Source organism: Bombus impatiens, unplaced genomic scaffold, assembly GCF_000188095.3.
Source record: "Bombus impatiens unplaced genomic scaffold, BIMP_2.2 scf_0494, whole genome shotgun sequence".
Classification (NCBI taxonomy): Eukaryota; Metazoa; Arthropoda; class Insecta; order Hymenoptera; family Apidae; genus Bombus; species Bombus impatiens.
In genome coordinates, this window is record NT_176913.1 from 271,509 (window position 1) to 283,943 (window position 12,435).

General features: G+C 36.6%; 1 protein-coding gene and 1 long non-coding RNA gene across 4 annotated transcripts in view; one reads left to right on the forward strand and one right to left on the reverse strand.

Moving 5' to 3' along the window:
* Positions 1-12,435, reverse strand: part of LOC100744184 — a 174,900-nt gene that overhangs the window by 132,555 nt on the left and 29,910 nt on the right. For all 3 annotated transcript variants that reach the window (XM_024368966.2, XM_012387914.3, XM_024368965.2), the window contains one exon: positions 3-905. In XM_024368966.2, the coding sequence (XP_024224734.1) occupies positions 3-905 (903 nt within the window). The remainder of the gene's footprint in view (positions 1-2; positions 906-12,435) is intronic.
* LOC117151874 overlaps positions 1-12,435 on the forward strand; it is a 117,911-nt gene that overhangs the window by 51,045 nt on the left and 54,431 nt on the right. The window lies entirely within an intron of this gene.

Consider the following 12,435-nt stretch of genomic DNA (forward strand, 5'->3'; position numbering starts at 1 on the left):
GTCCACTTCGTCGACCCCGGTGTCGTTTACCACCGGTGAAGGGGTCCGGCCTGTTGCCTTCTCTTCTTTTCTTTCCGTTGTTTCCTCTTTGCTCTTCTTATCGTCTACCTCTAGTTCGATAGGTATGCGTCTCACGGTTCCCTTGTTCTCTCTTCTAGGCGATATCGGTGGCTTTCCGACGCTCACCTCTGTTTCTTCGATCCTTTCTCTCGTTTCGATCGTTTCTGTCCGTTCCGTCACTTTCTTCGCATCGGATTCCTCCTGCTTAGACTTCTTCGCCTCGGGTCTGCTGCTACTTTCACCGTTCTCCGCTGTTGCTACTTTACCGAAATGAAACGGTTGCTGATCGACGTGCGGCGAAGCTTCGATTATTGGGGACAACTGTTTTCTCACGCGACTACTGCCGAGATGCGATCCCTCGCTCTCGCTGCCGCTCCTCTTGCGATGCGATCTCAACGAGCTGGCGGCGTCGCTGACGCTGCGCCCGACCGGTTTCCGTTTTCTTTCTAACTTCGGGGAGAAGAACCTCGCCAGGGGACCTCTTAGCTTTTTCGCGCTCGCATCGCTGGCGCTTCTCTCCAATGCCTTCTTCTTCAGCCTCGGTGTCTCGACGAGGTCTGCGCTGCTGGTGGCGCCAAGTTCTACGCTCCTGCGTCTTACATCGAGTGGCAGTTCCGGCCTCTTCTTGTTACGCCGCGCCGGAAGTGTGCTAAATCGACCTGGCAATCGTCTGTTGTCGTGGGCAACGCAGTGAAGGCTGCCTACCTGCTGAAGCACCAGCGCCGCCTCCTGTGCTAGGTCTTCCTTGCTCCTCGACGCTATGCTCTCCTTGTGGACCGGGGTGGCGATCAACCGGCCTTCGCCATCTCCTGCCAGAGCCGCGGTCACGCGGGGTGCTCCACGTCCTGCAACAATTCCATTCAGAAAGGGGGTTAACGAGGGATTCTTTCCCGGGAGATTGTGATAAGTTCGAGGATGGACGTAGGAGAAAGTGGAATCGATGAATTTGTAATTTGGGTTAGTAGTACAAATATTTTTGTTAGACGTTATTACTATTTAGTATAGTTAAGGAATTTTTCTAAACACCCGATCAACAGGGAAAAATAGATTATTTTCAAGATATTTGCATGTTTGATGTTAAGGTTAAGTAATATTTTTGTTCTCGTCGTACGTAATACTTTACATATTTTACGTGTAGCGTAACTACACGTTTATCTCTTTAAATAATGGTTAAAGTTTCGTAATAATCTCGTTAAGTCATTAACATTAAACTATAAGCTTTCGCGACTCGTGCCAGCAGAGCTTAATCCCTTCTGCATTAGGACGTTAAGAGGAAAGTTTCTCGCAGATTATTAAAAGTGGGGAATAACAAATTAAGGCTTAAGCAACACCGAGAAACTAATGTGTTCCTTCATAGTTCCTCTCTGTTAATTCCTTCTCGTATTAACCTTCGCGGTAAATCGTTCAAGCATTAGCTGTCATTTTTACAAAGACGCGCCAGTAATTTCCGACTCCGCATCATCCTAATTGCCGCGCGATTATAGTCGCGCCAGCGATCAAACGGACTAATTATCATTCGTTTAACGATTACTAGATAACTCTGACACAATCGTTCTATTAAAAAATCGCCAGCAACGTATCCTAAATTTTGGTCTAATTCGTTTATTACGAAAAAAGGATTATCGTGACTTATTTCGACAGTGCGTAATTAATAATTCGCTTTCTAACAAGTCACACTCGCGCGGTGCATTACAGTCATTAAAATTATTAGGAAAATATCGGGAGACCACGAAACATTTTTCGCTTTGGTCGCGGTTTTAAGCGAATTTTTCTCTAATAAGAAACCAAAAGACGTTTGAGAAGTTTGAGCCACAGCTTAACGAAGGAAGCCCGGATCGCAGAATTTTAATTGGGTGACGTCAATCGCTCGAAAACGACGTTCATTAGTAACCAAGGGAATGGGGCGGTGGACTCTATCGCGAATAATGGATTATTCCACGAGCAGTCAGGAGCATTATTGGATTTGTAAATTAGCGATTTATGTTAAGCAGACCGGTCTGGTCGTTAGCGGTTAATCACCAAGTTTAATCAGGTGCTAGTTGCTACTAGAGCAAGTCGGATACGAACTAAGGGCAGGGAAGAAGAAAGGAGGGGAACATCGCCCTTGTCATCTTTATAATTCATCAGCGACAAGAAACGTCGTCTATCCTCGCCTCCCATTTGTCCGTGCAATCGATTGTTAAACCGAAATAAATAAATGTTGTACTACGATCAGGCACTGTTTAATTACCGTGTAATCGAGCGTAATCGACAGCACCATAGCTGTAAATTCCATACGCGGATCGGTTGTTAGAACCTCGCTCCACAATCGAACTCATTCGTGGAAAGTGAAACTGCCTTGCCTGACAGGTCTTTTCTATGGAAAACTGCTCGATCGATGAAGTCTTTGAAACTTTTTACACGGTCATTTAGTAGGCTTGAAATATGTATTATGGTTATTCAGGTTTCTTTACTTTTATTTATCGATGTATGTATTTATTTTTATAGAGATACGAGATCTTAATAGGTCTCGTCTGATATTCATAAAACGGTGTGCTCAAAAGGTTGTTTGGGCAGTTTGTTCGTCCAAGAGGAGAGAAGATCATTTTTTTATATTTGTTTAACACTAGTCCAGTTTTTGGATTATGATCGACACAATCCTGACTGTCTCTTGTCGAAAAACTTTTCAATTTCAGAAAACTACGATGAAATTGTCATTGATGTGCTTGATTTCTTGTTTCAATTTTATGGGAAAATTTATATGAAAAATTGTTTACGGATATAAAATTGTGATTTCACTTTCAAATGTATTTTGATTTTACTGTCTTATTTTAATTCAAGCATGTAAATGCAGAAAAGTGAAATTAAATGTCTAACGTTAGAATATTAAAAAGTACGTATATTATATTGAGGTATTTTTTGAAGTTAAAGTAATGTAAACGAATATAATAATTCTTAGATTTCTAACCGTTATTTGATTTACATCAACTTGTTCCCTAGATAAACTGAAGCTTTAGTTAGTTGTATAGTTGGTAGATTACGACGTTCGACTTTCGCTATCCGACTTTTTACGACAGATAATGGAAATCGTGGTTCAATTTAAAATTCAACCACTCGTACACGGACGTAATACGCAATTTGACCTTTTCAACGTGTGCCTTTAAACCTGCTGTTTCAACTAACAGCAATTGCCGGCAGAAAACAGGAAATCAGTTGAACAAAACCACATTCTAAGTTTAACGTACAGTTACATTAATATTCGGACAATATACTATCTTTATAATTATTGCTATGTGTAAGAGCGAGTGATTTAGATATTATATTGTTTATTTTATAGAAAGACAAACTATTTATTGTACATTGAAAATATATAAACAACTCCATTCTAACAGTAACATTTAATTGTATAATACATTTTGAACAAAATGTTGTCATATTTTCACGTCATATTAATGTTCGGACATTTTATGGAAAGTAAATATTTTATATATAAAATTTATGAAAGATTGCGATATTAATATTTTGCATTAAAACTAATTTTCTTTACATATTCTGAAGAAATAGTTGCCCATTGCATCGTTTGCAATTCAACTTTTTAATTTATTGGTGTTTCTCTGATTCTTTGGTTTAATTGATCCCATAGAGAATCTATGGGATCAAGTTCGGAAATTGCGGAGGTGGATGTACAACTTTAGGACGATTGTATAACAAATATTCCTGTACTATTCTCGCATTACGTTTTGGATCGTTATCCTGATAAAATTTGAAGATACTTTGTATTCCCATATTGTTTGCACTTTTTAGCAAATCGTTTTTTAAAAGACCTCAACGTCAGTTCACTCACACCGATACTCGAAATGCATCCCCATACAATCACAGAATCTTCTCTGTGTTCTAAGGTAGGTTTCAAATTTTTGAATCCGCCATATTATACTTTTTCTACCTGAATAAAAAATGCAATATTTTGTCGGAGAGTGTAACATCGTTCCACCAATTTTGAGATTTTTTAATGAACTCTTCAGCGAAAGCCAGTCTTCTTTCCCTCTTTATTTCGTCTATGTACGGATTTCTTCTTGCTACTCGATCATTAAACCCATTGTGCCTCGTTATTAGTACTGTTTCAGCACTGACTTTTCTCCTAGTTTCATGACAAATCTCTGAGGTCAATTGTGGATTTCTTTAACTCTCCGTATTATTCTTCTTCCCTTCCTTTCGTTAAAAATTCCAGGTGGTCCTTTTTGTTTCTTAAATTCGATACGATCCTCTTCTTTTTATCTTTTAATATTCGCAACTGTGCTCTTCTTCATTATTAATAATCGTGCAATTTCACGATAACTCTTATCTTTTCCTTTATGGTAAATAACAAGTTGACTTTTATCAACGCTGGTATTCTGTCCTTTTCGTAGCACGTTAGGTTTCAGACAATAGCAGTCTAATATAATAATAGCAGCAATATAAATCTATTTTCCAGTTCGAATGCTTCCCAAGAGCTAGAACATTAATGTGACAATTTTATGTTTAAAATGTATTATACAATTAAATGTTATTGTTACAGTGGAATTATTTATATATCTTCAACTTACAGTGAATGGTTTATCGTTTTGTAAATTAAACAATATTATATCTAAATCATTCCCATACAGCAATAATTACAAAGATAGTACAGTGTCCGAATGTTAATGTGAATAACTGTATGTATTAAACAAAACAATGTGTTATTTTAGATATTCGCGAATAGAATATTTTTTATTCTTACTTAATTATTTGTTTGACATGCTCGAAGGCAAAAGATATTACAGAATTAGAAAATTAAAGGATTAGAGAAATCTAGTCAAATTTTCTATGATATAACAAAACGAGCAAAGTTTCAAACTTCTTATATTTAAATAAAAGATAGTCCGTGTCTGATTTAATCTTTCTCTTTGCATTACGTGTTCACATAAAATGCATGCTAAAAGCAATCATTCGATGCTCTCAACAAATATCATGCACTAGTGACCTTTTCATGATCGCGTACCTTCCACACAACCATAATCCGATGCGCGTTCTACGCTCCAAGTTAATTGACGTACCAACAACGGGAGCTATTTTTACGACATCTGCTCCACGTACCGATAATAATCAAACATTTCTCTTACAAACTTGCATGTAACTTCGAAATAATTTTCAATCTCTGAAGAACAGTCAGTTAGAGTTAAAAAAGTGTAGCGATGGTTGAAAATTAAATCTAGTATGAATTTATTGTAGATAATACTAACATTTGAATGGCAAGTAAACAATTTCATATCTACATAATATAAATGCGAGATTGGTTTGGGGTAATACAATAAGTTTGTATTTCAAGTGTCGTAAAGATTCAGAGTGTCACTTGCTATTGCATCTTACCAGTACGAAAGGAACTTGTATCTTCAACTTCGCTTAATATTCCCCTTGTGTACTCGCATATGTGCTATTTACAATATTTATATACATATATGTAAACTCTCTAAGAGTTCAAATGCGGATAAACAAGGGGACTTTCTCTGTTTTACGGACAGCACGACTTCTTTTATTTCACAGACAGAGCGGCTTTCTTTGTTTTACGGAGAGCCATTTTGAGAGACACGCATTTCCCAAACGGATGTACAGAGATCAACATCGGAGATAGACAAGATCACAGAAGAAAGAGTAATTTTTTAAAACATTGAAGATTGACGGAGAAAGATTGGTAGCTCAGGACGTTGAAAATCGATTTTCGATTTTCAGGTAGACATTGCACAGAACTTGCTATTTATTGTTTACTGTTATTAATTGGTTGTTGTTTATTTAATGATTACTGTTATTAATTGTTGTTTACTCCTGTATTTCATTTAAGTATTTTCACAATAAATTCGATTTTCAAATTTTTTTAATTCTTTTTTTTTTTAATTTTTCTATCGAGACAACGATCTACAGTGAGATCCGTTATAACGTACCGCACGCGTACCGAGCGAAAATTCAAAGTCGATTTTCTCGAAAACAAAGCCTCAAACAAAAAATTGTTATTCTATATTTCCCACTTCTTTTTTCGCGTAGAATCACCTCCTTTCCGCTTGTACCAGTTACCATCCACCCTGTATATTACAATATAGTGTATCTGTGAAAATACACAACTACGTATCGACAATCATTTACTGCAATTTTTGGAAGAACAGACTGAAACAGAATTTTGTTTAGAAGAATTCGTATTGATTTCGCCCAATCTTTCTTACTATATATGAAAATTCTCCAAATTTTTAGATGGTATCATATCAGAATGAAAAGCAGCGTGTTACCTGTTCACTTGTTCCCACAATTTCTAGTTTAATCACTGTACGAAAATCGTATCCACAATGTACGTATTTGAGCAGATGTACGTATAGACCGCCATCAAACCAGCAACTCTCTACCACTTTGACCTAATGAACCTCTTCCTCTTCTCACCCGTTACCATAGCGTTTGAACGGAAGTGCGCAGGACGTAACTGTACCTTACCGATTCAACCTGTACCAGGGAGATTGTGTGCATAAACAGGCCCGCAAATTAACCCGTAATTAAAAGAACGTCCGATCATGCGATGGATAAACGAGCTGATAGCTGGATGGCGGAGGTCGTTGACGGATTTACAACGTGATTGTTGAGATTTCGCGAGCCGGAGATATCACACGGGGCCCGATCGGGCAACATCTCGATGAGGTCATCTCCGCGAGGACCTCGGGAACGAGGTCGCCTCGGGATCAGCGTTTCTGTTCGCCTACTAAAGCGGAGCCGTGCCACTTCACCGTTAAGGTGCGTTTAGACCAAACGAGCAAAAACATAGAACTAGAGTAAGAACGTTCGTGTTGTGAACGTCTAGTGTAAATGCTTACCGACCAATCTATTCGTGAACTTATTTACAACAATGGAATAAGTATCTTCGAAGGAATCTTAGAGCGTTCTTAGGGTATTTATAGATCATCTTTCGAGCATTCCTAGGATAATCAATAATATTGACAATATTTCGTGGTCCTCGACGAAAATGCGGTTTATCAATTGAAATATTGACAACGTATATTGATGGTGTGAATGCACCCTTAGACCATTCGGGTTTCGGATTTTTGATTCGTCAAGCAATTGTGAGTGCTCGTTTACGTTTTAATAGAATTTGGTAGAAGCGTACACGAGCATTCGTTTGCCGTATGGCGGTAATTCGCTGAATCGGATATCGAACATCCAAGTGGTGCAAGAATGGTGTAAGAACTATCCAAAAATGTCCAATTCTTTTGGATACTCGGTCTAACATCTACGAACGCTCGTTTGTCACGAAGACAGAAAGCATTCTTAAAATTACTCTTACATCTTCGTTTGTAAATTTTACGAAGGTGGAGGAAGAGTGAGCACTCGGTCTAAACGCACCTTTAGAATGCTGCGCGCATCATTTTCACGGACCGCGAGCCTCTCGTGAGAAATCTTTGTTAAATGGCCACCGAATCCACTTGAACGCGGTTCTTGTCATCCTTTACAAGCTTCTATTCACACTGGCTGCCTCCGTTCGCCACTAATAAGAACGTACAATGAGAGAAACGACCTATTCGTATGTTTCCTAGCGATATTTCATTCCACTAGATCTATTGTATTACTCGTGATAACAGTTATGGTTATTGCTATCAAATAGTTTTGTAGCTGTAATATGCGTTTTGCTATTTTGTATACGATACTACATATGCAAAATGTGGAAAATATTTATAATATCTTTCACCAATTTCTTCTCTGTTCATTTTAATCGGTAATTTGTGAGTTTACGAATCTTCTAAGAAACTAGGAATATAATTGAAAGTTTTTCGTGCGTCGTATCTTAACATAACTAAATTGGAAACCAAATCCAGGATAATATGCTTGAATATAGTGACAGGCATTAAAACTACTTAACGACGAAAACAAACAGATAAGAATAAAAAAAAATTACTACCAGTATGCACCTGTAGCACGCGAAACATTATACCTGAATTTTAATATCGTTCCTGGACTCATTAAAAGCAATCAAAAAACAAATCATAGCGATAATACGATAGTTCGATACGATTCGTGAAAGTGAAATCAGTTTAGACGATCGTCGAAACTAACGTAACTGGAATTAATTTAACAGCAGCACAAATGCCATAATTCCTTTACGGTCTACGTTCTACATCTTATTAAACGCGACCGATATGTTTGAAAAACCTTGAGAACAATCAACATTCCTAGTGGCTATGCCGCACACTCCGCCCCCTGCGAATCGGTCGGTTCACATAAAAAGTGGTTCAGCCAACCGTGGAACGTGATGAACGAATAACGCTAGAAACGCGGCTTAAAGCCAGAGAAATCAATAGACCTGCGTCTCCAGAACACTATTTTACAACACAGTGAAAGAAATTCTCAGGAATCAGGCTGTGTATCGTTGGTGAAATGTAATTATGAACATAGATATTTCAGACGTTTGAAACATTTCAGATATTTCTGATCTTATAATTAGAGTGCGGATTTTTATACAAATTCTATTCGTATTTATATTTTCGTAAACGTAACTAAAAAAACGCATCTTAAATAGTTAATTTGTAAATAATAGTATGACGAACACATTACTTTCCATATTTTCAGTACATTCTCTGTGTTTTCGCATTTTTGATTTTCCACATAAACATACAAATACTCGAGTGGTTTATTGATTGCATAATTATTTGAAGTTTAATTACGTAACGTAGAATATAGAATATAGAATTTAGCGACTTCCTAAACATTTGTCTTATTTGAATCTTGTTTCAATTCATCTTGGTTATTCGAATGTTCAGATATTTTAAAATTTTATTCATGCCTATATGTTCATGAGCTTTTACTGCTCAGGACTAAAAGTCGTCATGTTTCTTTTCTGCAATTTTTATGACTTGTTATGCGCCAGAAAAAAAGGGGAGGTCAAATCTCCACGTATTAGCATGCAACGTACGTATACTAAGCGGGAATTAATGTGCCTGCAAAATTGATCACACGCCTTGATGATTGCGACCTGCACGGTAGCCTTCGTGGTAGAAATATCGATTACATAGTTCCTGAGTATTTTCCCGATTATGTGTTTTTCAACCGAGTTCTGTTTCCGTATATGTATACTCAAATCATGAAAAGAATATTAACATCGTAAAATTTGACATATTGGAAACTTCGCCATTGCGTAGTTCATATTTTAACTTGTACCTAATTCTTTTTGGATCTCGAGATTTCTGATAAATTTTCAAGGCCACTAAATAAGAACTAAGTAAGGTTATTGCATACTAATAATAACGTAATCTCTCTTTTATACAGTTAAACTGATATTATTAATGAAATTTTATGTTATTAATATAAATGTATACTTCTGAACGAAGTAACTAACAACTATTTAAGAATAAATTTGATAATAAATAAAATGAAATTATTCAAATTACAAGTTATACGATTATCCTATTTGAAAAAAAAATTATTTAATCGCTAATACAAATTATTAGTTGGTCATTGTGCAAAAGGGGGCCGTAGTTTGTTTCTCATTTTACTAAATCTTTTTTATAAAATTCCAGGTTTGATGAATCAGTACAGGAAAATTTGTGGAAATCGTTAAACAAAGCCTTGACGCGATTATTAAAAAAACAGTACGTTACTTAATTCTTAATTTAGATTTACGTAATTTTTTTTTACAGAATTCAAGGTTTCCTAGATTGGTACACAAAAGTGTATGTAATGATCATCAAAGAAAATCTCAATGTGAATGTTAGAACGCGTTAGTTCGTATTTTAAGTTCTACTAAATTTGGTACAGACCCTAAATTTAAAAAGGTCGGTATCGAAAAATGTTTCAAAGTCATTAGACAAGGATACGCAACATCATTTTCTGGTAATTATCCATTGAGAAAAAACACTGACACACTATTCAGCCGGAAATAATTATCCAAAACTCGCGTAATACCTGTAATTACTTTCCGTGAGTACGCATGCGTCGCAAGGACGCACGTAACGCACACAACATCGCGTGACAAACCCAAAGTCCCTAGACGACTAACCCTGTAATCTCCGCATCGAAATCACGTTCGTTAAGTGACCTCGATCATTGTGCCATCAGTCTAATTAGTATGTCGGCATATCGTAAAGCGAACGCAAATCTAATTGCCGTAACATTAGCGATTATTGCGCAGGCAGGAGACTAATTGCGCGTTCGATGTATTCCTAAAATCCAATGGAAGACGACCGATTGTAATTTCATACGAACGCTATGCAATTTGGTACTACCACATACATCCAAATCGGAATTAAAGGCTCGTATACGTTGCATCATTATACACAAAGTATCCAAAAACATATCGACATATTCCAGGGTCTAAATCAGCATATTGAAGTAAGAAAAACAGACGAATAAGTTATTATACAAACATTTACTTATTTATACATTGTACTTGGATGACTGAGAATAAATAGGATTCTTAATAAATTTTCTGACTTTTTAGGTAAAAACACATTGTGTCAGACAGAAGAGGGGCTCATAACATAGTGAATACTATGAAGAACAATTTACTTCCTGATTTTTCAATAAAGATCAACTAGCGCTGCAAAATAACAGTAGACGAGCCACTTGTATATTTGTCAGGTGTGTTAACTCTATAAAACAAAGAGTAGAAAATATTGATGAAATCACACAACATAAGCAGGAACCAAGTGTTTTAAACTAAAATTACACAAAGTGGAGTACACTCATATCTTTATTTATTCGATAAATACACTTAATGTATCGTTGTCTATTAAACAATACATATAATCCATATACGCTAGCAACATGAAAAACACGAAAGAGTTTGAAGATTTAAAAAACGTCTTCTTTCTTTCAAGATATACATTCACAATTTACCAAAATAGATAATTGAAAAAAATAACTAGACAATTCTTCAAACTTGGTGCGGATTCAGGCTCATAACATAATGAATGCTATGGAGAACAATTTACTTCCTGATTTTTCAATAAAGGTAAATTTTCTGACTTTTTAGGTAAAAACACATTGTATCAGGCAGAAGTGGGACTCGTAACATAGTGAATACTATGAAGAACAATTTACTTCCTGATTTTTCAATAAAGATCAACTAGCGCTGCAAAATAACAGTAGACGAGCCACTTGTATATTTGTCAGGTGTGTTAACTCTATAAAACAAAGAGTAGAAAATATTGATGAAATCACACAACATAAGCAGGAACCAAGTGTTTTAAACTAAAATTACACAAAGTGGAGTACACTCATATCTTTATTTATTCGATAAATACACTTAATGTATCGTTGTCTATTAAACAATACATATAATCCATATACGCTAGCAACATGAAAAACACGAAAGAGTTTGAAGATTTAAAAAACGTCTTCTTTCTTTCAAGATATACATTCACAATTTACCAAAATAGATAATTGAAAAAAATAACTAGACAATTCTTCAAACTTGGTGCGGATTCCATCACTGACGGAGTTGTTAGCGATCCTTCGTAGATTGAAGCGTAACGACACTGGCCAATGCTGACTAATTGGACGTTATTACGATCGTTAATCGTTTTTCTTTCGATTTCGAGGGATTTCATCGTATCACGAAGCGTACTCGCGCCTGCTATACGTTCGCACGACTGCGGCTACGTTTAATTCATACCGCACATAAATAACGAACAAAGGCCGTTCCGCGAGATTGAAGTGGTAATTGGTGATTTATTTTCGTTATAAATTTTCCCCATTCTCTATCCCCGTGGAATGCGGTGGAAAGGGAACAGGGGAATTCATCTAATTACGCTTAACGTCCCATGAGGAGAAGGATACGATCTCAGCGTGATAGGATTATAATCGTCGAAGAAGTACCGAAAGTGCATTTAATACACGCGTAATTACGAGTTACGAATGCCAGATGGCATGACAGCGCGTACATATTTCTGAGTAATAAAGCCGTAGATCGGTAATAGTCCGCGAGGGTTTGTAGCAGATTACACGAGGTAGATTTTAAGAGCCCGACATTCTCACGAACTGTTATCTTTCGACGAGTAACCATGTCGGAGAACAATGACTAGGAATGCTGAGCCAAGTGACACGATTATATTCAACGAAACTCGACGTTCTTATGATAAATGAACGGTGCAATAGATACGATATATTCACTTAAATCTACAATTTATTTATGACTTATTATATCATACAGGATGTCCAAAAAGGTGTCCCGAAAGTACCAAACTTATACTACGTGTTAATGAAATCACGTAGGTAAAAAAAGTCCAGATGAAGTTGTGTCGAAAAATGGTTTATCGAGAAATTATATGCGTTCAAAGATTTCCAAGGAAGTTGTTCTGGTTATACAGAACCACAGACGGACGCAAGTAATTTTCATCGACAGTTATTGTTTAC